General features: G+C 50.7%; 1 protein-coding gene across 1 annotated transcript in view; it reads right to left on the reverse strand.

The window, feature by feature from the left end:
* COL23A1 (collagen type XXIII alpha 1 chain) overlaps positions 1-27,455 on the reverse strand; it is a 334,850-nt gene that overhangs the window by 52,235 nt on the left and 255,160 nt on the right. Inside the window, exons 4-6 of the mRNA XM_064376526.1 lie at positions 24,607-24,651; positions 5,804-5,811; positions 3,757-3,783 (exon numbers count right to left, since the gene is read on the reverse strand). Of these exons, the coding sequence (XP_064232596.1) occupies positions 3,757-3,783; positions 5,804-5,811; positions 24,607-24,651 (80 nt within the window). The remainder of the gene's footprint in view (positions 1-3,756; positions 3,784-5,803; positions 5,812-24,606; positions 24,652-27,455) is intronic.

Below are 27,455 nucleotides of genomic sequence, written 5' to 3' on the forward strand. Positions count from 1 at the left end.
ATCGAATATGATGTAGTCACATCCTCTAAGGATTTTTAATGATGTGGAAACGTCTTACAATGTATTTAGTGAAAAAAAACAGTAGGAAAATTATGTCCAATGTAATTGTTCTTTAGATTATGAGACTGACGTGCTGCCTACTGTGCTAAGAAGGCACTTGTAATTCTATTTTAAAAGCAATACATATGAAAGCAACCTTGCAGGTAAGAAATGCTAGACCCGCCACCAGCATCTTGAGAGGACTTATCTGTGAGGAGCAGAATTAGAGATGAATGCTTTTTCCTTCTGTGTTTTTCTCTATTGTCCACATGGTTTACAATAAACACGCTTTTTGTTGTAACCAGAAGAGGCTGTTAATGAATCCTTGGGAGCGGAGAGGACAGCCCAGCCTCTGTGCATGGGGGGCATGGACGGGGCAAGCAGCACCCCTGTTGCCTCTGACTTTCTCGAGTCCACAACCTGCCGCACAGATGTGGGTGGCTCCTACGCCACGTGTCCTCCAGCCACTCCCATCGGGTCCACATGCGGACCTGGTTTCAGCTGAGGGAGCCAGCCTGAGTTAACCCAGAAAAGCAGCCGACAGTCTCCACCATTGCCCCCTGCCAAACTGTATTCTTGCTCTTAGGAAGTGATAAGGTTCTGACACAAAGAGAGAGAGAGAGAGAGAGAGAGAGAGAGAGAGAGAGAGAGAGAGTCCTCCTTGAGGCTGGTCCTGAAGTTTACTAAGCTACAAAAAAAACGCTCCTTTTTCTAAAACTGACCATTCTCAAAGTTGTTTTTCTTTCCAAATATTGCAAATTTATGCTGAGTAGATTAGAGTGATTTCTTAAACCCATCTTTCCTTGAGAGTTTCAACAGTGAGGAAACACAGTGATATTTACGGAAGGGCTGCCACACACGGGATTAGACATGGACTGTGTCTGACACTCATTTAACCCCAGCTCTGCAGGTGTGATCTCCCCAGGCCCAAGAGGTCAAGTAGCCTGCCCAAGTCCACACAGGTGACTGACTCAAAGCTCACGGCGATCCTCTGCACACGAGGGGCCTCTGAGGTGGCCCAGGCCCTTTGCACGAGGCAGTCACCCTAGCCTCTGGGATGATCACATGGAGCCGTCTACAAATATGTTCCAGGCTGAGAGCCAGGCAGAGCCCTTCTGTCCTCCACAGGTTATCTCCTTAGAATAAAGGAGATACAGATTAAGATTATCTCCTTAGAATAAATAACTAAGGAGATATAGAATAAGATTATCTCCTTAGAATAAATAACTAAAAGAGATAGGGATTTCTGCTCAGACCTGGACCCAGGAGCCTGCAGAAGTTCCTCCCCCTCCTTGCAGGGGGCTGCTTTCCTCCTGCAGGGGAAGCTGAGCAGGGTGTCTGCCCCACCCTGTGGGTCTCACGGAAGGAATGAGGGCTTGAAGGTGTATATCGGGGCTTGCTCCTGGTGCTGGCGCCGTGAATGCCCTGACTCCAGCCCACCCAGGGAAGACGCCTACCTCTGTAGGAGGGTAGAAATGGGGGTCTTTGTGTAAGATAGGGCCGGGTGGCCTCAGGAAGAAGGCCATTGTGGGCTATGATGCCAGCTTCCTGGAGACGTTGACAGGGTCCCCTCACCCCTCACTGGGCCCAGCCTGCTCAGGCTTCCCAGTGATTGGCGAGCTGCTGGTGAAACCAGGGGCACGGCTGCCGGAGCTGCCTGTACACAGGAAGTAGGGGGGCTTGCTGGATCCCAGCTCTCTTCCTTCCAAGACAGCTCCCAGTGTCAAGTCTGAGGGCCACCCACAGGGCTGCAGGCACTTCCATCTCTCCATTCCCAGCCCCAAAAGTCACAGCGCCCCTTCTCCAGGCCAGGCCCAGGTGCGAGGGAGCCCGACGTCCCCCACACTCAACTTCATCGTGAATTCCCGACAGTCCTGTCACGGCTCCAGGGACAGCAGCCCCGGGTTTGCCCCAAGTCATGTTCTGGGTGCTCTAAACCAAGGGGTTTTCCTTTCCCAAGGCTTCACAGCAGGTAACCTACAGAGATAAGAACCACGTCTAGCTACCTAGTCCACACCCGGCCTCCCACCTGTCAGCCACAGGGCCGGCTGCCCACCCCACCCCTGGGAGGCTCCTGGGAGGAAGGGGTGAGGGAGAAGAGGCCTCTGTGGGAGACAGACCCTGGCAGCTGCTCTGGAGTGGCTGAGAACAAAACCCCTGGCCCCTCACCTGGGTCAGCAGGCAGCATCGTCTCCAAGGCTCGAGGCTGGTGGGGAATGGACCACTGGGTCACTCTTTGCTCAGGGGAAACAATGGGGAAAGAGTGGGAGGAAATTGCTCACCCACTCCCCACCCTCTCCCCTCCAGACCTGTGAATACAGAGTAGCCTGGGGCGAAAGGAAACTGGGTCATGCCAGGAGTGGTTCTGTGAGTCTCTGGTCCTCCCAGCTGGTACAGTGAAAAATGCCAAGATGCGGGGCTGAATTTTCCAACATAAGCCTGTGCTTCCCCAAGACGCTGGATGCCCAAAGGCCCAGGTATGCCCAGGAGATGGGAGCCTGACCTCTGCCTAATAAGAAGCAGCTGGGGACTGTGGCAGGGCCCTAAACCCAGTGCGATGAGGGCTGGTCACAGCTGGTTTTCACATTTCATTCTTACTTCACGCAGAGTCTGAGAGGCCAGGCTGCCTGCTGCTGGGGGAGCTGCCCTGATCGCCTGGGAGATCCCAAACTACTCGGCCTAGCACAGGGCCACTCTGGCATGCTGTCAGTGTTCCCCAGAGGTACCACCAAGTCCTGGAGGGCTGGGTTTGTGACAAATCTTGTGCCTTCATCTCTGCATTCACAGAGCAGGAAACTAAAGCTCAGAGAAGGTGAGCACATTCTCCAAGGTCAGAGCCAGGTCACCTCCCAGCCAGGAGGAAGTGGAGTGGACCCCACGCCAAGGCTCCCTGGTGCTGGAGCTGGACTCTTCTCCACTTTCTGGGACAGCATCTCCTGCAGGACCAGGGGCCACCCCTCTCCATCACCAGCCGTCCTGACTGCACAGATCTGGCCCCTGCATCAGCCAGCATTTCCCTCCCTGCATCTTCCTGCCCAGGAGGCACAGAACAAATCGCCCCTCCCTCGATGGGCCTGCCAATCCCTTCTTCTGCTGGGCTCCCCCGGCTCTTTCTGATGTGCCAGGACCGCAAGATGCTGCTGCCACAGCCCTCAAGCCCTGCGCAGGAGCCGGTGTCAGCACAGCCACACTGCGTCTTGCTGCTGAGCGGTGCGTGCTTGGCCTGGGCTGGGCTGGGGCTACTATTCCAAGTGTGTGTTAACTTTTGGGTTAATTGTAAGATATCTGCCGAGGGATGACACCACAAGGCCAAGCTGGAACCAGCCAGTCTCCTGTTACATGATGATGAGGAGCGGTGGCTGGGACAGGGAGTCCCCCGCCCACTGAGAGAGGCTCAGCCTGTCCGGTGGAGCGGGCCACAGTGTGGGGCTGGACCATTGGCTCTTGGCTGGACTTGCTGAAGAAGCAGTGCTAGGTGGCTTCAGTGCTGCCCAGACACCCACCCAAGGTGCTCTGCTCTGCCTCCTGGGCAGCCCTGGAGATCTGTGCAGCCTTTGTCTCCCCGGAGCTCACGCGAATCCCCTCCACAGAGAGACCACGGCTGCTGAGGAGCAGAGGAGGAGGCAGGAGCACAGACAGAGTTAAATCAAGGCTCAGGAAAAGAATATTGGCTTAAGAGAAAAGGGTGAAGAGAACAAAAAATAAAAGACAAATTACCGGGTAGCCATCTCGTCCTGATTGCCCCTGTGGTAATTAATACGTCATTAATAATGAGACTTTCAGCAGAAACCATATGGCAACACTTAGAACTCAATCAGGGCCCGGCCCCCCACCTGCCCCCGAGTCTCGTGGTGTGCAGCAGAGACAGCTGATTGGTGACTTGCTCTGTAGGGGTAGGACTCAAGGGCTCCGGGGGTCTTAGGGGCAGAGCACCCCTTTCCTGCCTCGGAGGGCTAGGCTGGAGGGATGGACGAGGAGCCTTGGGGCTTCGTGGGGCCCCGGGCATAATCCTATGTGTGTCCTCCTCACACTGGCTGGGCATATGGTAAATGCCACGTGGGGATGTCGGGTTCCAGGGGTGGAGCCACAGCCACATGACCCAACCAGGAACTGAAGATGTTCCTTAAACTGGGCCTGCAGAGAGGCCTGGAGGAGAGCCTTGTTTCCTCTCAGTCGCCACTGGGATGGGTTAACTGAGAAAGAGAGCTTTGGAAGCCGGAATACAGGGGGCGCTCACTGTGGCTGGATGCTTCTCTGCCCCCTTGGGTCCCTGGAGCAGTGACCACCCTGGATGTGCCACACTTTGGCACCCATCTCCCAGGTCAGACCCTTCTAGATTGCGGCTTGAGAATTTCTGCATTTATTTAATACATTTAATATTTTAACCACCAAGTTAAAAAAAAATCACACCATAGCCCCTGGCGTTAGGTACTTCAGCAAGTTCACGCATGCTAACCTCCCTGAGACAGCCAGGAAGAGCTCAGCAGCGGAATGCTGCTTGAGGCCAATAAATGGACACAATTCTGCTGCCTTGCTTTTTGGCTCATGGTGGGGTTGCATGCAGCCCAGATTCCGAAGGGCACCGATCAGGAAATGAATCACGGTACATGGAAGTAAAAAATAAAATGGCTCATCTGAAAGGAATTCCTTGAAAAGGTTGATTTTGGCTCCGGCCAACTGTCAATGTGCTTCTTGAATGGATTAATTGGGATTTATCAGGCTTTGAAAAACTGACAAGACAAATCAAAGGCAGGCACATCTTGCGCCCTGAATAATGAATGGGGTTTCTAGGGCCACTCGCAATCCCCTGCATTCAAAGCTGCCTCCGGCTGGCCAGGAGATGTTCGGGGGACCGCCCAGTGCTTCCCCTCATACCCTTCACACCCCTCACAAATGCAGTGACAGTTTCCTCCTGCCCCAAAGCAACAGCCTCACCAGGTCTCGGCTGTCTGATCCACATTCTGGCAAGGAAGAAAAATGAACCCCAGGGTCTAGCGATCAAGCCTGACTTATTCCTTGGACAACTGCCTGACTCTACAGGCCTTTCTGCCAAATCATTAGCATTTAGAAGCATTAGCATTTAGAAACATCAACTGCCATAGAGCATTTTAAAACTGTGGGCATGGTGCTAACATCTCTGTGCACCAAGGTGAGCCCAAGATTTGGTGAGGAACAGCCAGGCTTGTGCCGCTGTCTCTCTTGCAAGGGAAATGGTCCCAGAATGTTCTAGGGGACAGGTCAAGCCTGTGGAATTTTGTGTCTGCATTCTTCCACAAATTAACAAATAACATGACTCCCATATAGGACTGATTTTTTTCCCCAAACACATGATTTTTGGTTTTTGTTTTTGAGACGAAGTCTTGCTCTGTCTGTTGCCCAGGCTGGAGTGCAGTGGCATGATCTCAGCTCACCGTAAGCTCTACCTCCTGGGTTCAAGCAATTTTCATGCCTCAGCTTCCCAAGTAGCTGGGATTACAGGCACCTGACATCATGCCTGGCTAATTTTTGTATTTTTAGTAGAGATGGGGTCTCACCATGTTGGCCAGGCTGGTCTCGAACTCTTGACCTCAAATGATCCGCCCACCTCGGCCTCCCAAAGTGCTGGGATTATAGGCGTGAGCCACCATGGCTGGCCGCTTTTTAATAGGACCGATTTTTTTGAGGACATACCTCCCTAACCAAAATTATTTTCATGGAATTGCAACAGAGAGAGAGCCAAACATCTTATCTTTCAGAAGCAGACAGCACAGTCCAGGACACTTACTGGAGGACCTGCAAAACACAAGCAGAGAAGCCACAGTCAGCGTCGAAGGCAGAGTCCCCTCATCAGTCCTCAGCACAGTTCCCGGCCACCTCTCCCTGCAAGGCTTTGATGCTGCCATGGCTGTCTCCTGGCCTTGAAATCAGGCATCAGGCCTGAAGCTGGGGGCAGAGCAGAAGGAGCACATTTCTTTTGGAGGGGCGGGGTGGTGACAATTCCCACAGGCATGGGTGCATGCGTTTATGTCACCAGGCGGCTTTGGTTTCTGGCACTGAGTAGGAATCAGAACTTGTTCCTACTTGAAGAACGAGCTCTGGTGCTCCCGAGGGGATGGTTTGTTTCTATTGAGGAGAGAGACTAGGGGAGTAAACATTTTGGACAGAGGGAATGCTGGGAGTAAGGGCAAATGGGAGTAAACATTTTGGACAGAGGGAATGCTGGGAGTAAGGGCAAATGGGAGTAAACATTTTGGACAGAGGGAATGCTGGGAGTAAGGGCAAATGGGAGTAAACATTTTGGACAGAGGGAATGCTGGGAGTAAGGGCAAATGGATGTGGCTCAACAGGCTCTTTGAAGGAGGGGTTCCTGCAGCCCAGCCCCAGAGTTGGAAATGCATGAGGAGTAGCAGGGGCTGGGGCTGGGGCTGCGGCTTGTCTACCAGATGAAGGCTCACAGAGGACACTCATGGTACCCACGGGGACTTCCCCTCACAGCCTGTGAAGCACGTCGCATGCCTGTTATTGCATCTGACCTTCCCAACCATCTTTTGTGAGAGGTCTGATGAACATCTCTACTGGACAGCTGGCAACGCAGAGGCTCACAGAGCAGCGACTTCTGTGGGGCCACATCATTGATTAGGGGTAGAGCGAGTGCATGCTGGATGGAGGGAGTCTCCCAGCTGTACCACCCCTCGGCGCTGTGCACTAAGCCACGCCGCTTCCAAACAGACCCCGAACATCACTCGAGAATGAGGCTGCACCAGGAGGCAGCACCCGGCAGTCAGCGGCCGGCACGATTTGCACGTCACAACTATGAGCCGGGAGCCATAGGGGTGGCTAATGGGACCAGGGGTGAGTGCAAGACGTAAGACCCCTGGCTCACGAATGTTGATGAAGCAGACAGATCCTTACAGCTACACAGGGAGAAGGCCAGGAAGCTCTAAGCACAGCACAAGGGCCCTGACCCAGCCTGGGCCGAGTCCGGAGGGTGAGAAAAGAGGAAAGAGGAGTGTTGCAGAGATGAAAAAATCAGAACATGCCAAGATCATGGGCTTTTGAGAAGCCAGGAGAAGTGGAGGCCGAGGCAGCCGTGGGAGGGCTGGAGAAGGCAGGGCCAGCCAAGCCCAGGGTTTGTTTCCATGTCACGGTCTGGGGGGCTTGGTTCTAAGGGTAAAGGGGAGTCACCAAAGGGTTCTGCACGGATGAGTGATGGGGAGGGGCAAGAGTGCCCCTGGAGATGTGCCGAGGTGTCCCCCTGCAGGAGCTGGAGGGCGAGGGGGAGAACGGAGAGTCAGGAGATGCCGGTCAGAAGAGAGACGGGGTTTACATGGTAGAGGGAGCACGGGGGAGAGAGAGATGACAAGGATTTCTGGCTTGAAACACTGATGTGCTCCTACCCAAGAATGATGACATCGGGGGCAGTGGTTTCCCCAAGTCTAGATCAGGGGCAGAGCAGAGGAAGATGGTGGCAACTGGGACATCCCACTGAGCTGACTCCTCACTGTCAGCCAATGACCTTGATTCGTATTTTCCAAAGAAAACAAAAGCTGCTGGATAGGTTCACCATCGCCTTTCCAACACTGGATGTATATATCTGCGCCTGTACCCGTGCCCCTGCCCCTGCCCGCACAGAAACCTCAGCCTGCCCTGCCCCTGCACCTCCCCCGTGCACGCCTGCATCTGCACCTCCCCCGTGCACGCCTGCATCTGCACCTCCCCCGTGCACGCCTGCATCTGCACCTCCCCCGTGCACGCCTGCATCTGCACCTCCCCCGTGCACGCCTGCATCTCTACCTCCCCCGTGCACGCCTGCATCTCTACCTCCCCCGTGCACGCCTGCATCTCTACCTCCCCTGTGCACGCCTGCATCTCTACCTCCCCCGTGCACGCCTGCATCTCTACCTCCCCCGTGCACGCCTGCATCTGTTCCTCCCCCGTGCACGCCTGCATCTCTACCTCCCCCGTGCACGCCTGCATCTGTTCCTCCCCCGTGCACGCCTGCATCTGCACCTCCCCTGTGCCTGCATCTGCACCTCCCCTGTGCCTGCATCTGCACCTGCCCCTGCCCTTCAATCTGCTTCTGCACCAGCACTTGCACCTGCTCCTGCACCTGCCCTCCTCTCCATGCCCCTCAGGTTAACTCGGAGGAACTGACCCACCTTCAATTCAGGCCACTGTCCCCTCTGTATCGCCCAGAGCCTGGCCCCATCCGCCATCCCTCTGGATTTTAGTCACGCTTGCCCTGTCAAGCAGGTCCTGCCCAGCAGCTCTGAAACATGCTCTCATTCCTCGGATGGCAAAGCCATCCCTCAGTCACACACCCCCTTCTATTCCTGCCCTACCTCTGCTCTTTTCCTCACAGCCATAAAGAGTGGGAGGTGGCTTCAGAGGGGTGATGGGGTGGGGCGATTGGGTAGGGCCTTGGCCATTCTTAGGACTTTGTCTTTTCTCTGAGACAGAAGCCCTGACAGGGTTTTGAGCACAGAGAGGATGTGGTCCGGCTCGTATTTGGAAAATCCCCTGTGTTGGATGGCAGGGGTAGAACCAGAGGCTACTGCGTGCTGCGGGGAGAGAGGACGGTGGCTCACAGCTGGTGGTGGCAGTGGAAGTGGTGGACGTGGTTGGGTTCTGGATTGATTCTGACAGCACAGCCAAGAGGATTTCCCCAGTTTTGGCTTGAGCAACTGAAAGGATGGGGCTGCCATCAACAGAGGTGGGGAGATAGTGGTGGGGCAGGTTTGGCTGAAGGGGTCAGGAGCTTGGCACACGTGGCACTGCTGCAAGTTGGAGAGAAGATAAGGAAGTCCTGGAAGCGAAGCAGAGAAAGTGTCTCAAGAGGGAGAGATCGCCTGTGCACAGGACACAGTGATTGCCCTGCTGACGGCTCGAGTAAGGAGACCAGGAACTGGATGCAGCAACGCACAGGCATGTTCAGGAAGTGATGGGAGTCGGGTCTGATGGGAGAGGGCTTCAGAGAGAAGGGGGTGGAGGGATGCGGACAGTGGGTGCTTTTGGGGAGCTCCGCCGCAAAGGGAAGCAAAAGAACTGTTGCTTTGTGGGGGTGGGGCCTGGAGATGGGTATTTCTTTGGGATGAGAGACATGGCACCATGCTTGTAGGATGGGAGTGGTCCAGCAGAGAGGGAGGATTCAGCGTGGGGGAGGAGGGAAGATCCCTGGAGCAAGAGGGGAGTAAGAGGGGCTGGCTCCTGGCGCTGGCACAGAGGGGGCCTGGACAGTGCCTCTGTGGGGACAGTAGGAGGAGGAGTGCATGGCGCTGCTAGGCATGTGGCCACGGAGGTGGCGCTCGGACAAGTTCTCTTCTGATGGTGCCAACTCTTTCGGTGAAGTAGGAAGTGAGGCCATCAGCCTCAGTGATGATGGTGCAGGAGATGTTCAGGGGTGGAGCGAGGGGCAATGTGGCCTCAGCCAGGCAACACAAAGGGCCCCGGGGGGCTGTAATCTGGAATTCAAAGGGAGATGATGGGGGTGATCTGCCTGTACTGGAGTGCAGCATGTGGAGGGCTGGCTTCAGTTTGGGGTGGGGCTTTTGGGGAGTGAGAAGGAGGGAGCAGGGAGGAGCAGGGAAGTGGCATGGGAGAGTTGTCGGGGTTCCAGCTGGAGAGCTGAGGGATGAGGGGTGAGGGGCGAGGGGCTGGGATCCATGGATCTGAAGGCTGGAGACAGATGGGTTGTGGCAGTCAGGGAGTGGGAGTGGGCTGGAATTTGTGAACTGAGAATTTGTGCATGCTGCATTTATATCGGGCAAGACCTCGGGAGGGAGATGTTGTGGTCGGGGGAGGCCAAGCCTACTGGAGGAGAGGAGGCGGTGGAGGCCTGAGGCCAGCCTGTGTAAGAGGCTTCTATGTGGCTATCAAGATTCATAGGAATTAACCCAGAAGTACTGTGGGAGAGAGGGCTGGTGACCCAGGGGCTGGAACCAACCAGCAACGAGGTAGGTGTACCTGGGATCAGAGATGGCTTCAGGAATGATGCCCTGTCACCACCCCAGTCTCCCATTCTGGGGCCAGAGTCATGTTTCTTAAAATGCAGATCTGATCCTGAAACTCCCTCCTCACTGTCTTGTTCCTAAGACAAAGGCCCGAACCCAATGGTGCCTTCCATGTGGTAACGTGTCTCCCCCAACCACCATCTGGCTCCCTCCACAGTGCTCCCACACCTGGGAGCTCCCTCCACAGTGCTCCCACACCTGGGAGCTCCCTCCACAGTGCTCCCACACCTGGGAGCTCCCTCCACAGTGCTCCCACACCTGGGAGCTCCCTCCACAGTGCTCCCACACCTGGGAGCTCCCTCCACAGTGCTCCCACACCTGGGAGCTCCCTCCACAGTGCTCCCACACCTGAGCCTCTGGGAACGGTAGGGGGAGATGTGTTATAACCACGAGTTATCATGAAAAAATGAAATTAGATCCATGTCTTAGCATCAACCGGGATAAATTCCAAAAGGATCAAAGATTTTACATGTTAAGAAAACCATAAAAGTCCTGGAAGAAAATGTGGGAACATTCCTTTCTAGCCTTAGAGAGGGGCAGGCTTTTGCACCTATGGTTCATAATCCAGAAGCCAGAAAAGAGAGGTCTGATCCAACCATATAAACCCCCAAAATGTCTGCAAGGCAGAAAGTCTTGGAACAAAGTCAAAAGCCAACTTAGGCCATGTACAGCGGCTCACGCCTGTAATCCCAGCACTTTGGGAGGCTGAGGCAGGCGGATCACTTGAGGTCAGGAGTTTGAGATCACCCTGGTCAACATGGCAAAACCCCATCTTTATAAAAAATACAAACAAAGAAAATGAAAGAAAAAAATTATCTGGGCATGTTGGCATGTGCTTGTGATCCCAGCTACTTGGGAGGCTGAGGCAGAAGAATTGCTTGAACCTGGGAGGCGGAGGTTGCAGTGGGCCAAGATCATGCCACTGCACCCCTGCCTGGGTGACAGAGTGAGACAGTATTGCTCAAAAAAAAAAAAAAAAAAAGCCAACCTAGGAAAAATATATCTAACCCACGTCACAAAGGCCAGATACCTTGACATAAAAACTACATGTCTCAAAACGTCAGCAACCTAATAAAAACAATATATCCAAAGATACGAATGAAGAGGTCACAGAACAGAAAATACAAACAGCCCTGAAATATCTGGATTATGAACGAGGATTAACTTTTGTAGCTACAAGTGCTAATCTTCATTCATAATAAAAGAAACAAAGGTTAAAATTATAATCCTATCAGATTAAAAAAATGAAAAAAATCTCATGAGCTACTGGGTGAAGGGCAATGAGGACAGTCACCTCATACACTGGTGAGAGGATAAATTGGAACCTTCTCTCTAGAGTGATCTGGCAATACTTATTAAGATTTAAAAGGTATATGCCAATTGCCACAGCAATTATCCTCCTAAAAATATATTCTGCAGCTATGTTAGCACATATGTAAGAGGGTAGGTATAAAAACAGTTCTCATCACGGAAGTATTGAGATAGCAAAAGTATTAGAAATGGCACAGATGGAACTGATTAAATAGAGGATGGGACATCTGCAAATGGAATACTATGCAGCTGTGGAAAAGGTAATGCTCTATAAGTTCTGATATGGAACGATCTCCAGGGTGTATTTTTGCATTTTAAAAAGGTATAGAATAGAACATAGTAAAAATGATCTGTAGACTTTTGTTTATACAAACAGAGCATCTCTAGATATGGGCGCAAGGAAGTGGTTATCAGGGTTGCTTTTGAGTAGGGGGGCCGAATGGCCAGAGGGCAGGAGCAGCAGGGAGACTGACCTCCCACCCCGGGCTCTTTCACATCATTGAAAGATATTTCAATGACATTTGTGTATAGCTCACCAAGCCAAAGCATCAATGCGCTTGAACTTGACAGTGGCTGGAGAAAGCTCTGTGTCTTTGCTCCTCCTAGCTTTTGCTACCTTTCCTGACTCACGTCCAAGCTGCCTCCAAGGAAGCTCAGACCGGGATTATTATTCTGAGAGCCTGAGGTCCTGAGAGCAGAGCCTTGGGGACTGGCGTGAGGTACAGCCCAGATGAGATGAAGGAGGGGCTGTAAGAGTAACCATCGCTCCTCTGCTGACTGCTTATCAAGTGCTGGCAGCTCCACTGAACGCGTTCCCCAGACCATTTCATGTAACGCCTGCTGCTGCCTCACTAGGTGCATTTCACAAGCGAGAAAACTGAGGCCCAGAGAGGTTGCCATGCCCAGGGTCATGTCCTCCTGTGACCTGGGGCAGAGAGAAACTGTTCTGGCAGAAAGAGCTCTAATGTGTCCTGAACTTTGCTGGAGATCACCCGGGTAGTGAGGTGGCAGTCCAGCCAGAGGCAGCCCCTGTAGGGCCCTGAACCCATGGCACCATCCATGGTCTCTAGAGGGGGTGGCAGAGTGGCAATGGCAGCATTCCAGAGACTGATCTCGTGGCTAGTGGGACAGGCCACCTCGAGCTCATCTACAAGACTTTAAAACACACTGCCCACCACCTCTCCATGTCACCAGGGTACCATTGCTTCATGCCAGCACCACCATCACAGCCTCCTAATTGAATTCCTTCTCTTGGGTACCCAATCCTACCAGCCAGAGGCGGGGTTTAAAAAATGCCCAGCCCCTTTGCAGGGCTTCCCACAACACATGGAATGAAATCCCAACTCCTGGCCCAGTCTTCCTGCGTGGCCCAATCCTCGCCAGTCTCCAACACCCTTGGGCACAGTGCTCTGCTCCATGCCTTCCTCTCAGTTCTCCAAGGTGCCAACTCCCTTCGGCCCACATCGGCTGTGTTCCTGTAGCCGGCGTGGCATGGCTCCACTGCCACGGCCTTGGAAAACCTTCCACAACTGTGACATCCAAAGATGTCAAAGACAAGGCCGGGAACGGTGGCTCACACCTACAATCCCAGCCCTTTGGGAGGCTGAGGCGGGTGGATCACCTGAGGTCAGGAGTTTGAGACCAGCTTGGCCAACATGGCAAAACCCCATCTATACTAAAACTACAAATATTAACTGGGTGTGGTGGTGGCACCTGTAATCCCAGATACTCAGGTGGCTGAGGTAGGAGAATCGCTTGAACCTGGGAGGTGGAGGTTGCAATGAGCCGAGATCGTGCCACTGCACTCCAGCCTGGGCAATAGAGTGAGACTCTGTCTCAAAAAAACAAACAAAAAACAAAGATGTCAAAGACGAAGATGTGTCCTCGCCCTTCCTGCATTGGTTTCTATCATCTTTCCCTGGTTATTTCCTTCCAAGCACTTGTTGCAATCGGTAGTGATTATTTACTTGTGGGTTGGGGACTGTTTCTGTCAGCCCCCAGCAAGACACTTTCCTAAGAGGGACCACATTCCTGGGAGCACGTCTGCCCTGTTCATGCTGTCTCCCTGCTGCCCAGATCAGAGATGAGCAGGAACAAGCACTTAGTGTGTGCCGAACGGATGGAGGCAAGCGTGCTGGAGGCCACCGTGTCTTCACAGCCCTCTGCACTTGACTTCTTATCCTAGGTTTGTGCTGTGGCTGCCACAGCCTCTGGAGATGGACTATATGGCCCGCAGGAAGCTGGGCGTCCAAGAGTGATGGATGGGACAGAGGGGTTGGTCCAGGCCAGCCAGGGGTCCCTGCTTAGAAAGTGAGCTGGCTGCAGGGCCTCCAGGTGACCACACAGTGGTGCCACATGGCCCAGCCCTTCTGCACACAGCCTTTGAACGTGTTCCGGGCATAGGCTGGATCCACTGACTTTGCTGTCAGGAATGTGGGAGCAATTCAGTAAGAGCCAGACAACCTGGGCGAGAAGGAAAATGCGTCTGATGAAGTAGAGGGTTCGATGATTCCGGGGCCTCTTAGGCTGAATGGATGTGGCCCAAGAGAGTTCCTCAAGCTGGAAACTGCCCATTCACACCTCGGGGTTAGGAAAGGAAGCCTGGGCGGGCAAGCTGCTGGCCGTGTTACCAGGTAAGCAGAGGTGCATGGTAGGCTCGAGCGCCCACAGTGCCCACCTTCAGGTCTTGGCCCCTCATGTCTCCAGTGTTTCACAAAGGGTGTGTTTAGCCTTCCCAAAGTGCAAACGGGGAGGAGTATTTCCCACAGCCTGGCAGGGGCCTGGCCCACATATCAGCAGGTGAGGGCTGGCTTCTGAGGCCCGAGGCTGCCAGGGTCACTGTCCCTGCTCACAGCCCCACATCTGCTCCTTTCTGTGGCCCCTGGAATCCTAATTTCCCCTCTACCTGTGACCTGCTCTCCCTGGTCCTGACTGAGCCCTCTGCCTCTCCTATTCAGCCAACTCGGGTAAGATGCTGCGCCCTGACTTCCAGCCCTCAGAAGCCTGAACCTACCCCCAGCATAAGGACAACAACCTTCAGGGACTTTTCCCCAAAGGAGCAGAGTGGGCCAAGGGCTTTTAAACCGAGTTTGCAGGTAGATGAAATGAGGCTAAGAAGTTGGCAAATCCAGAGGCAATTATGAGTTAGTGAGTTGGAACAATGAGTTAAGAGTTTGCTCCTGTGAAACATTGGGAGTAACCACTTCTGTCTCTCTGGATGGCTGCAAGGACTGAATGAGACATTTTGTGGGTGTGGAAAGTGCCCAGTACAGCACTGGCACAGAAGAGGCAAGAATTAATAGCACGTATGAACACAGACCTTCGCTCTCAGGGAGCGGAGAAATAAGCCGGTAGTTTTCTGTTGTTTGATTTCATGATGTAGAACTAACTCTGACTGTACAACAGATTGAAAGAAGCTCCTATATAAATGGCAGCTCAAATGGACCCCAAGCATTTCGGCTGTGATAGAACTGTCAGGTATGAGACCGCATCTCCGGAATTTAGCAAAGATGCAGAGCAGCCTGGACACTAACATTGGCTCAGGTAATAACCTTGCTCAGACACTATGCAGGTCAGGCAGTGGTGCTGATTAGAAGTGTTGGTGGGAGGTAAACACTTTTAAAAACAGCTTTATTGAGATATAATTCATCTACTATAAAATTTACTCTTCAGTTTACACTTCAGTGACTTTTAGTATGTTCACAGGATCGTGCAATCATCATCGCTACGTACTTTTATTTATCCTTCATTATCTTTCTTTCTTGAGACAGGGTCTTGCTCTGTTGCCCAGGCTGAAATGCAGTGGCACAAACATGATTCACTGCAGCCTTTACCTCCCAGGCTCAAGTGATCTTTCTGCCTCAGCCTCCTGAGTAGCTGGGACTACAGGTGTGTGCCACCACACCTACCTAATTTTTTTTCTTTTTGTAGAGACAGGGTCTTGCCACGTTGCCCAGCTGGTGTCTAACTCCTGAGCTCAAGCAATCCTACCACCTTGACCTCCCAAAATGTTGGGATTATACATCTGAGCCACAACGCCCAGCCTATCCTTCATTTTTGAATGGTAGTTTTGCTGAATATGTGATTCTTGATTGACAGGGTTTTTTTTTTGTAGTCCTTTGAATATGTAACATCATCTACTGCTTTCCAGAGTTCATTGTTTCTTAAGGAAAGTCATCTGTTGGTCTAACTGAGGTTCCCTTGTATGGATGAGCTGTTTGGCTCTTACTGATTTCAGTATTTTCTTTTTGTCTTTGACTTTCGGCATTTTTACTCTGATGTGTCTGGGTCTATATCACTTTGCATTTACCTATGTAGAGTTCATTAAGCATATGTATTTCTTCAAATATTTTTTCTTTTTTTTCTCTTTTCCTGTCTTTCTGGTACTCCCATTGCAAATACATTGGTGCATTTAAAGGTATTCCACATTTCCCCGAGGCTGTTGACTTTCATTCTTTTCATTTTCTCTCTGTTCTTCAGACTGCATAATCTCTATCAGTCTGTCTTCAAGTTCTGTTTTTTTTCTTTTGACAGTTCAATTCTACTGCTGAACATCTCTAAGGAATTTTTAATTTTGGTGAAGCCCAATTTATCAATTTTTTCTTTTGTAATTTGTGCTTTTGGTGTCATACCTAGGAAACTGTTACTTAACTCAAGGCCATGAAGATTTATTATGTCTTATTATGAGGATTTTATAGTTTTACCTCTTACTTTTGGGCTTATGATACATTTTGAGTTAATTTTTGTGTATGATGTGAGGAGGAAGTCCTCTTCCACACTTCCACAGTCTTCTTCCTTCCTTTTCTTTTTTTGCTTTCAGTTGTCCTAGCACCACTGAATCATCTTGGTATCCTTATCAAAGTAAATTGATGGTAAATGTAAAGATTTCTGGAATCTCAATTCCATTCTGTTTACCTATATTTCTACTATTATGCCAGCACCACACGATCTTGATTACTGTAACTTTGTATAACATTTTAAAATTGGACAGTGTGAGTCCTTCAACTTTGTTCTACTTTTTCAAGTGTTTTAGCTGTTATGGATCCCTTGCACTTCCATATGCGTTTTAGGACCATTTTGTCAATTTCTGAAAAAAAAATTCAGCTGGGATTTTGGTAGGAATTGCACTGAATCTGTAGATCAATTTATGAAGTATTGCCATCTTAACATGGTATTAAGTCTTCCAATCCAAGAACAAGAGATGTCTTCTTTAGGTCTTCTTTAATTTCTTTCAATAAAATTTTATATATTTCAGTGTATTGGTCTTACATTTCTTTTGTCAAATTAATTCCTAAGTATTTTATTCTTCATGCTTTTGTAAATGTAACTTTTCTTAATTTCATTTAAAAATTCTTTGTTGCTCATGTATAGGAGTACAAATGATTTCTTTTTACATTGGTTTTGAATCATGTAACGTTGCTGAAGGCATTTGCTAACTCTAGTAATTTGTTTGGTGGATTCTTTTTTTTTCAAATCAATATTTATTATAAAACCATAGTAATTAAAATAATGATCTGTTTAGAGGTAAGCAAAATAATAACAATAGAGTACAGAAAGAAAACCACTCTGTATGCAGACGTATGATACAGCTGGAACTGCAGATCAGCTGAGGGGGAAAAAACCCCTAGTATTTAATAAATAAATAATACTGGGACAACTTTTGCATTTTTAGTAGAGATGGGGTTTCACCATGTTGGCCAGGATGGTCTTGATCTCTTGACCTCGTGATCTGCCCGCCTTGGCCTCCCAAAGTGCTGGGATTACAGGCGTGAGCCACTGTGCCCGGCCAATTGTTATTTTTCTAATCCTTTTTCCTCCTCCTCCTCGCCCCCCTCTTTTGACTGGTAGTCCTCCTAATAAGTGTGGGGTAATCTCTCTGTGGTTTTGATTGGCGTTTCCCTAATGGTTAGCGAGTTGAACATCTTTTCGCTCATGTTTTTTATTTATTTATTTGATCAATTCTGCCAATTTCTGTCTTTGATTAGAATGTTTAATCCATTTACATCCTATGTAATTGCTCATAAAATGGGCTATGTCTGCCAAATTTATTTAATTTTTGTATTTATTTCTTTTTTGCTCCTCTGTTACTCCATTACAGCTCCTTGTTTGTTAAATAGGTATTTTCTAGTGCACCACTCTGATTCCCTTGTTTCTTTTATTATATTTTTTGAATTATTTTCTTAGTGGTTTTTGTGAGGGTTACAATTAACACCTTAATTTAAAATAATTGAGTTTGGATTAATAATAATTTTTATATTTTGAGACAGGGTCTCGTTCTGTCACCTAGGCTGGAGTGCAGTGGTGTGACCGTGGCTCACTGCAGCCTTGACTTCCTGGTGTTAAACCATCCTCCCACTTCAGCCTCCCCAGTAGCTGGGATGACAGGTGTGAGCCAACGTGTCCAGCTTTTTTTTTCTTTTTTTTTAATGCAGATGATGTCTCTTATGTTGCCCAGGCTGGTCTTGAACTCCTGGGCTCAACTGATCCTCCCACCTCAGCCTCCCAAAATGTTGATATTACAGGAGTGAGCCATTGCTCCTGGGCTAGCAACTCACTTTCAATCGTACACAAATATACATACAATTGTATGCAAATATACTCTAATATAGTTCTGTTCCCTATCCTGTCCTCTGTACTATCATTGCCACAAAATTACTACTCTATACACTATAATCCCATCAACACAGTTTTATCATTACTGTTTTATGTGATTGCCATTTAAATCAGAATAGAGAAAAGAGTTACAAATAAAAGCACAGATATACTATCACCTATATTTACCTATGTAGTTACCTTCACTAGCACTCTATTTCTTTGTGTGAATTTAAATGATCATCTAATAGTCTTTCATTTCAGACTGAAGGACTTTCTTTACCATTTCTTGTAGGGGAGGGTCTGATAGTGATAAATTCTCTCCATTTATTTAGGAATGACTGAATTTCTCCTTCTGCTCTTTTTTTCTATTTTTTGAGACAGAATCTCACTTGGTCACCCAGGCTTGAGTGCAGTGGTGGTCCATGGCTCACTGCAGCCTCAACCTCCTGGGCTCAAGTGATCCTCCTATCTCAGCCTCCCAAATGCAGGCATGTGCCACCATACCCAGCTAATTAAAAAAAATTTTTTTTTAGAGATGGGGCCTTGCTATGTTGTTCAGGCTGGTCTTGAATTCCTGGGCTCAAGTGATCCTCCTATCTCAGCCTCCCAAAGTGCTAGGATTACAGGAGTGAGCCACCTTGCCTGGTTACTCTCCTTAAATTTTCAAAGATAGTTTTCCAGGTATAGATTTCTTTGTTGATAATTTTTTTCCTTTTGTTACTTACTGAATACGTCATCCCACTGCCTTTTGGCTTTTATGGTTTCTGGTGAGAAACCAGCTGTTAATATTATTAAGCAACCCTTTTCTGTGATATGCCATTTCTCTCATGATGCCTTAAAGATTTTTTTATTTTGAGACAGAGTTTCACTATGTTGTCCAGGCTGGAGTGCAGTGGCATGATCTCGGCTCACTGTAACCTCTGTCTCCCAGGTTCAAGCAATTCTTGTGCTTCAGCCTCCCGAGTAGCTGAGACTATAGACACGTGCCACCACACCTGGATAATTTTTTTTTTTTTTTAGTAGAGATGGGGTTTCACCATGTTGGCCAGGCTGGAACTCCTGACCTCATGTGATCCTCTGGCCTTGGCCTCCCAAAGTGCTGGGTTTGCAGGCAGGAGCCACTGTACCCGGCCAAGATTCATTTTTTTTTTTTTTGGCTTTTAGCAATGTGACTATGATGTGCTTAGGTATATATGTCTTTGTATTTATCATCCTTGGAGTTTGTTGAGCTTCTTAGTTGTGTAGATTAATGGTTTTCTTTAAAATTAAGAAGATTTGGCCATTTGTTTTTTTTTTTTTTTTGAGGTGTAGTTTCCCTCGTTACCCAGGCTGGAGTGCAATGGCACAATCTTGGCTCACTGCAACCTCCACCTCCTGGGTTCAAGCATTCCTCCTGCCTCAGCCTCCCCAGTAGCTGGGATTACAGGCATGCACCACCACACCCAGCTAATTTTGTATTTTTAGTAGAGACAGGGTTTCTCTATGTTTGTCAGGCTGTTCTCAAACACTCAACCTTAGGTGATCTGCCCACCTCATCCTCCCAAAGTGCTGGGATTATAGGCATGAGCCACTGCACCTGGCCTGATCATTTTTTTTTTTTCAAATATTTTCAAATATTCCTTTGTTTCTTTCTCACTCTTCTCTCCTTCTGGGACCACCATTATGTGTATGTTGGGACACTGGATAGTGTCTTTGAGGCTCTATTCATTTTCTTTCATTCTTTTTCCTTCTGTTTCTTAGGCTGGATGGTATCAATTGACCTATTTGCAAGTTTGCTGATTCTTTCTTCTGTCAGCCCACATCTACTGTCGAAGCCCTCTACTGACGTTTCATTTCAGTTATGGTACTTTGCACCTCCAGAATTTTTATTTGGTTCTTTAAAAAATACTTTTTATCAGTTTACTGATAATCTCCAAGGACATGATTCTCATGCTTTCCTTTATTTCTTCAAACATGGTTCCCTTTAGTTTTTTGAACATATTTATAATAACCAATACTACATCTCTGTCTAGTAATTACATCTGGGATTCCTCAGGGACAGTTTCTATTGACTGCACTGGTTCCTCTTTTATTGCCATAATTTCCTGTCTTTTAATTCTTTGTTAAAAGTTGGACATTTAAACTAGTCTAATGTGGCTACTCTGGAAATCAGACCGTTCTTCTCCTTTCAGGATTTGCCGTTGTTGCTGTTTGGTGTTGTTGCTCTCTGTTGAGGGCCTTTCCTGGACTAACTCTTTAAAGCGTTTATTTTTTGTCATTTGCAGCTACTGAATTCTCTGCTTGTTTAGCTTAGTGGTCAGCTTAGACAGAGATTTCATTTAACGTCTTGAGCCAGCGTCTCCCGCTCTGTGCCGGTGGGCCCTGTGTGTGCTGCAACGCACCTTCAGCATTCTACCAGGCTACAGCTCTGCTTCTGTCTTCATTTCCTGTTGAACAATCTCAAGGTCAGCCACAGGTGAGAGACTGGGGCTCTAAGAGAGGTTCTTGCCGGACATGTACATAGCCCTGCACACGCATGTGCCTTCTAGATACCGAAGCTGGAGCTTTTCAAAGCTCCTTTGAACATCTCATTCCCTATATTTTTATTGTAAGTTTTCAAGTCATCCACTGGTGTCATCACCTCAAGCAGCTTCAGTGTGAACAATCGCTGCTGATTATTTTTGCTAAGCACCCCGGGGACAGGCCTCTTCCTTCTGGGCAAGCTGTGCATCAGGTCACCAAAAGACAAGCCTTGGGTGTGGTGCTTTTCCGTGGAGCTGCCAGACAAGTTCAAAGAGTGACAATTCTCCGGGGATGAGCATTTGCAAGCTTCATTCTGTTATGCTTCCTCCAGTGGCTGCTGGTTTTCACAAACAAGTACTGTGGTTGTGACATCGCTGGGGTGTTCTTTGTTGTTGTCTGTTTTTCAGATAGTCTAGCTCTTTTGCCCAGGCTGGAGCGCAGTGGCGTGATCTCAGCTCACTGCAACCTCTGACTCCTGGGTTCCAGAGATTCATGTGCCTCAACCTTTGAGTAGCTGGGACTGCAGGTGTGCACCACCACACCTGGCTAATTTTTGTATTTTCCGTAGAGATGGGGTTTCACCATGTTGGCTAGGCTGGTCTCAAACTCCTGGCCTCAAGCAATCCACCCGCCTCGGCCTCCCAAAGCGCTGGGATTCTAGGTGTGCACCATGCTTGGTTTTTAAGGCTACCATGGAGCTTGAGAGAGGAGAAAATTAAAATGCGACAAATCTTACAGTTCTTATTAACAGCAAGATTCAGCTATTTTCTGAATAAACATTTCTTGGGTTGTTGCAAAACTTTTGTTCATTTCCAGACTTCTGAAAAGGTCAGTCTTCCCCATTGTTTTTGCTCCTTTATGGAGATCTTCAGAGGTCCTCACCCCACCATTCCAGAAGTGCTTCTTCCACTGGATTTTTAGAAAAAATTTCTTGGGGTCAGGGCAGATAAAAGACTCTAGCACTGAAACTGCTGATCCAAGGCTAGCAGCTGTGGGGATCTGGTGAGTGCTTCCATTTGTCTCTGTAAGTCTGTGTCGGCATTGGCCAAGCAGTCTCCTAGCTGTGTTCTTCATTTGTCTGCAAGGACCTCTTGCTTTCGCCCTCCTCTCCTCCTTCCCGTCAGTAAGCATTTATGGACCATCTCCTGAGTGGGGGCCCAGCCCAATCCCTGCCCTGAGGAGCCCATGCTTTGGTGGAGAAGCAGGACAAGTCTGAAGACCAGGCCAACACCCCAGTGTGGGAAGCGCTGAGATGGAGGGAGTTATCTAGGGCTGCCAGAGCAGGGAAGGGTGATGGACACTCTTGGGGAAAGGAGGGTCTGGGAGGAGAGAGGATCCTGCCCAAGGCCCTTAGAGAGAAAGAGGACCCCAGAGCACAGGCACAGTTCTGAGATTCTCCAGCTAAGAAACCAGCCAGGGGAAGGTGAGAAATCCGTTCCATTTTGAATAGAGACACAGAAACACTGCAGGACTGTGGAGCTCCTACTGGGAGCTAAGGAGGCTCCTGCCCTGAGGCAGGCAGGATCACCCCACCTGCAGGTCTGCAGCGGCCTCAGGAAGGCACCCCAGTCAGGTACTCTCCCACCTGGCAAAAAGAGCCTTTCTCTGGCAGATACGGTGGCTCACGCCTACAATCCCAGCAATTTGGGAGGCCAAGGCAGGTAGATCACTTGAGGCCAGGAGTTCGAGACCAGCCTGGCCAACATGGTGAAATCCTGTCTCTACTAAAAATACAAAAATTAGCTGAGCATGGTGACGTGTGCCGTAATCCAGCTACTCAGGTGGCTGAGGCAAGTGAATTGCTTGAATCTGGGGTGCAGAGGCTGCTGTGAGCTGAGATTGTGCCACTGCACTCCAGCCTGAGTGACAGAGCAACTCTGTTTCAAAAAAAAAAAAAAAAAAGCCTTTCTCCCAGGGACACAGGAAAAAGGCAGGAAATCCAGGATGTGCATATGTGTGTAACTATCTGGAAACAAATACCAGGCGCAGCCAAGGCCCGTCAGGGAGGCACATCTGCTCTGTGCAGCTTGCTGTGTTTTTGGACAGGCAGGGAATAGGGACGCCACACTGGAAAAACAACGAGGGGGAGAGATGCTACCCAGTCCTTGCTAAGCAGCTGCCTCAGGCAAGGTGCCGCGCCCCTCGGAGCCTCGGTTTCCTCATCAGCAAGTGGGTATAATAACGTCTTCATATCTTGCAGCGCTCTGAGGATCGCATGAGATAAAGGACTTGAAAGCGCCCAGCACAGGGTCAGGGGCCCAGTGAGTCTGTGTTTCCTTGACTTTGAGGTTGTTGTAAACTTGAGTCATGTTTTAAATGGATTTCGGAGTAAGCTGAATAGTATTATACTTTGTCCTAAAGAAGTGACTCTGTATTCATTTGGTGTGGGCAGGGGCGGGACTTGGCGTGAGCAGGGGAGGGATCGAGGATACAGTTCCTTCCAAAAAGCGTGTCAGGAACTTACAATAAAAGGCAATAAAACCTTTTACGAGGGTAGAAAATAAGAACTGAGTAATGAAGCGTGTATTTGGCAGGGTATGGGGTGATTACACACAGAAGCCAGGATAAAGGAAGCTCAACCCATTGAACTCAAACAGGCTTCAGCTTCCGGAAGTCAAGGCAAAAAGAGACATGAAGGGTGCTTCCTGTCGGTGAGCGCTAAGGAGTTTTTCTGGAGGGACTCTGCAAACCCAGCAGAACGAGGAGGCAGAAAGCCTGTGCCCAGCTCCAGGGAGAAGAGTCTGAGGCCTGGAGCAAACCTGCCCCTGCCTCCCCTTGGGCCCAGTTGGCCTGGGGTCCTCTTGGTGGTGGGCTGGCCCAGCTTCGTCACCATGGCCACCTTGTGAAGTTGCTTAGGGGCTGGGAACTCATTCTTTCGCTATCCCCTGCATTTACAGGCCTGGGGGCTGCTTGTGCTGAGTGTGGGGTGTTACCTCTCAGCCAAAACAGAGGTTTTTTGGAGAAGATGATTGAGAGAGACTTGAAGGACAAAGGGTAATAATCTCGGGTGAGTCCAGGTAGAGGACCCCTTCTGGCTGCAGAAGGACATGAGTAATGGCTCAGAAGCTGGAGGGCCCTGGACATCCATGGTGAGGCTGGAGGTGGGGGCATGGTGTGGGGGGTGGTGAGAGCTGTAGGAGGCTGTGGTGGTGAGAACAGAGAAGAGGACCCGGGTCCGAGACGTACGGAGGAGGAGGCTCAATGAGACTTGGTGTGGGCAGGGGAGGGATGGAGGATGTAGCCAGGTGTCTACACAGGGAAGCAGGTGGCTAGATGCCTCCTCCCTACAATGGGGAAGCCCGGGGAAGAAGGCTGGGGGAGATGCTGGCTTCAGCAGGGCAATGTTCAACCTCGGGAACCCAGAAGAGAGGATGTAGCTGGAGGCAGGGAGAGGACCTGGTCAGTGTCACAGGCATGGGACACTGTGGGGGGACAGGAGAAGAGAGGAGGGAAGGGGAGGGGAGAGGAGGGAGGGGAGGGGGCCAAGGGAGATTCATTCACAGGGCGGCTGGGGGAGTGGCCAAGGGTGGGGGTCAAGAAAGAGAAAGACAGCAAAGCATCCGGTGTGGCCATCAGAGGTCAGCGTGACTTTAGTCAAGACGACGTCAGAAGGGCTTAGGGAAGAGTCCCTGGACAAAGAGGGCAAACTGCTGGGGGCTGGGCAGGGGGAGTTCTGGGTGAAACAGAGACAGCAGGAAGGAAGGGCAGTGAGCACAAGTGCCTCCGAGGGCTGCAGGGAAGGGAGGTGGAGGAGTCTCTTCCTGGTGGCTCTGCTAAGGAAGGACAGGCCACGTCTTGGGAGGGACGAAACCCACAGGGGAATCGCGTCGTGTTGAAGGACCCATGGGGGAAGCCATGGCTGGCAGAGTCATCACCTTCTGCCTCAGAGAGAGGGGGCTGCTTTGGAGTGGGAGACTAGTGGCCGAAGTGGTCAAGGCCAACAGTGAGATTCGGGGGATGGCTGGGGGCAGAGCGGACAGTCCTGGAACTCCAAATGCCAACAAGCCAGGGAAAGGCAGTCCTGGGTGCTGTGACCTCCGGAAACAGCAGCTGGACTTGGAAAGGGGAGGAGCACCTGCCCAGGGCCAAGGCCTCACTCAGGGTGGGGAGCAGGTGGTCAGACCCTGCAGCCAGAGCCTCGGCTCAGGAGCTGAGAAAACCTGGGACTCACCAGGGTCGCCTCTTCTCCCAGGCTTGCCGCGCCGTCCAGGGGGCCCTAGACGGGAAAACAAGGACGCATTCGTTGAGAAGGGAAGCCAGTGGGCTTGGCTGCGTGGGGCATGCCCAACCCACCCACCCACCCGCCTGCAACAGCCTTCTGGGAGTGTCCTGCCAGAGGGGGTCCGCGGCTGTGGAGGGGAGATGGACGGGGAGAAACCCCCTCCTTCTGCCACTACCTCGCCCGTGCTGCCAACCCCCGTCCCCAGGTGACCGCATCCCTCATGTCCCACACACTCGTTCTGTTATTCAGTCATCAGTTCACGTAGTCATTCCTAAGCCCTCCTGCAATCACAGAGATTTGCAGCTGAGAAACTTCAGACTTAGGAGGAAAGTAAGGGTGGAGTTATCTTGGGAACGCCCTGACAAATGCTGCTTAATATTCACGCAAGTAAAACAGCAAAGCCAACACAACAGAGGCCGTTCCGGCTGCGCAGTGCTGAAATTTGGTCATGACAGGCACACTATTGGGCTGCAGTCCTCCGCCACTCCCAGGGGCCTCCAGCTTCCCACTCCCCAGAGCCGGGAGCTGCTCAGCCGCCCGCTGGGCTTCCTTTCCACATCTGTCCTCCATCTGCGCACTGTAAGCCCTTCCGAATTTACCGTGCAGACCCCCCACCTCCGCCTCTAGCCCTCCGCCCACGTCAGACCCTGAGACCAGAGTGACCTCAATGCTGAAGGGGACGCCTTGGCTCTGGCCGGGGGAGCCGAGGTCTGAGGCCTCCCTCTCCCTCCCCTCACCTCTGGCACTCACTGCAATCCTTCCTGGAACCCCTTCTCACCCCGTTTCAGAGAAGTTGGATACAGGTACAAGATTGCAATCTGTAAATGGCATCTGATACATCTTGCTCACCCACTGCATGCCAGGCTCTGGGCTGGGCCTGGAGGTGACAGTGGGACAGGTTGTGACCCTAAGATAAGACGCTGCCCTTTCCTGCAAAAGCCAACCTCAAACTCCCTCAAGAGTTTTCAGAACAACCACAAAGGAGATGCTGGAGGCTGGCCCCAATCGCATCTGTGGCAGGACGGTTCATGGAAAAATGAGTGTGGGTGTCCACGTGTATCTGTGTGTGTGTCTCTGTGTTTCTGTGTGTCTGTGTGTGTGTCGTGTGTGTGTGTCTCTGTGTTTCTGTGTTTGTCTGTCTTGTGTGTGCATGTGTGCATGTGTGTCTGTTTCTGTGTGTTGTTTGTGTGTATCTGTATGTCTTGTGTGTGCATATGTCTCTATTTCTGTGTGTCTGTGTGTCATGTGTGCATGTTTCTGTGTATCTGCGTGTCTTGTGTGTGCGTGTGTCTCTGCATTTCTGTGTGTGTCTGTGTCTTGTGTGTGTTTCCGTGTGTGTGTCTGTGTGTCTTGTGTGTGTGTGTGTCTTGTGTGTGCATGTGTGTCTCTGTGTGTCTGTGTCTTGTGTGTGCATATGTGCATGTGTGTCTCTGTGTTTGTGTGTCTTGTGTGTGTGTCTGTGTCTTGTGTGTGCATGTGTCTCTGCTTTTCTGTGTGTGTCTGTGTCTTGTGTGTGTGTCTGTGTTTCTGTGTGTGTGTCTGTGTCTTGTGTGTGCATGTGTGTCTCTGTTTGTGTGTGTCTGTGTCTTGTGTGTGTGCGTGTGTGTGTGTGTGTGTGTGTACATGTGTCTCTTTTCCTACTCCCCAATTTTTGGCAGGTGGTCATGCCCATTTGTACCCCCCTGCCCAGGAATTGAAACGGGGCAGAAAAGCAGAAGCAGTGCAGGATCGGGGGTGCTTCCTGACTTTTGTTAAGGGAAGGGGAGGAGGGAGGGCCAGCCTCTGAGAATAGCGAGAGAGGAGAGATCCCTTCCGGTGGAGAGAGCCCCTCAGTGCTACGCTAGAGGCCAAAACTTTGCAGGCCCAGGGGTGAAGCAAGGATGAATTTCTTGCCAGCCTCATGGACTGGGGACTTGAGGTCAGGATGGTTAAACAAAATTTAAAAATGAAAAACATGTTACTTCTTGCTCTCCTGAGTCGTAAGGGCAAAAACCCATGCCAGTGACGTAGGCCTCGGTTTTCTCCCATTGTGGACACGGACCTTGAGTTTGGGGTTTGTGCTGGAGTTGCCAGGGGCTGTGTTGACTCGGCGAGGCCAGGATTCTGGGACCCCCAGAACAGACAGGAGTTCCTCAGACTGCGTGGGTTACAGCTTACGAGCCACTTCCAGGACCACGCTTTCAGCCGAGGCCTGCGACACGCACACTGCATGGCCGATTACCTTCCTATCTCCAGGTGCTTGTCCCACCAGCATCTCAGACCCGTTGTGGCCAAAACACCTGCCTTGATCTCCCCCCAGTGCCCTGCACGGGGCTGGCGGTGCTGGGAACCTCCGGAGCCGGTCACACAAGATGACCCAGCCCTGGTTATTAACTAAGCCCCAGGTCTGGGGGAGCAGGTCAGCACTCGGGTCACCTTTCCTTCCCTTTGAGCCTGTTTTCAACGAGAGCGAAGTATGGGAACAGGAACCCTCCGACACACTCGGCACTGCGTTCCTCTCCTCTGGCTGTAGAAGGAACAGGAGGAAGGCCCAGCGGCCACCCACAAAGCTTCGGGACTCCTGCCAGGCCTCAGGTCGTGCTCGGCTCAGCGAAGCCGCTGGCCCCGGACCCCGGGCAGAGTGTGGGGCATGGCAGGAAAGGGGCCGTGAGTGGGGGAAGAAGCCAGACTCTGCTAGACCTGAAGCAAATGCAGCACTGTGCTTTCCTGATGGGCATTGCTGGGTGACTAGGAAGTTCTCTGCCTGGGTAACTGAAGCCAGATGAGGACATTTGCCTGCATTGGGGCGGCTGAACTAA

This window comes from Aotus nancymaae, unplaced genomic scaffold (assembly GCF_030222135.1).
Source record: "Aotus nancymaae isolate 86718 unplaced genomic scaffold, 86718_ANA_hifiasm-v0.15.2.pri h1tg000015l_1, whole genome shotgun sequence".
Classification (NCBI taxonomy): Eukaryota; Metazoa; Chordata; class Mammalia; order Primates; family Aotidae; genus Aotus; species Aotus nancymaae.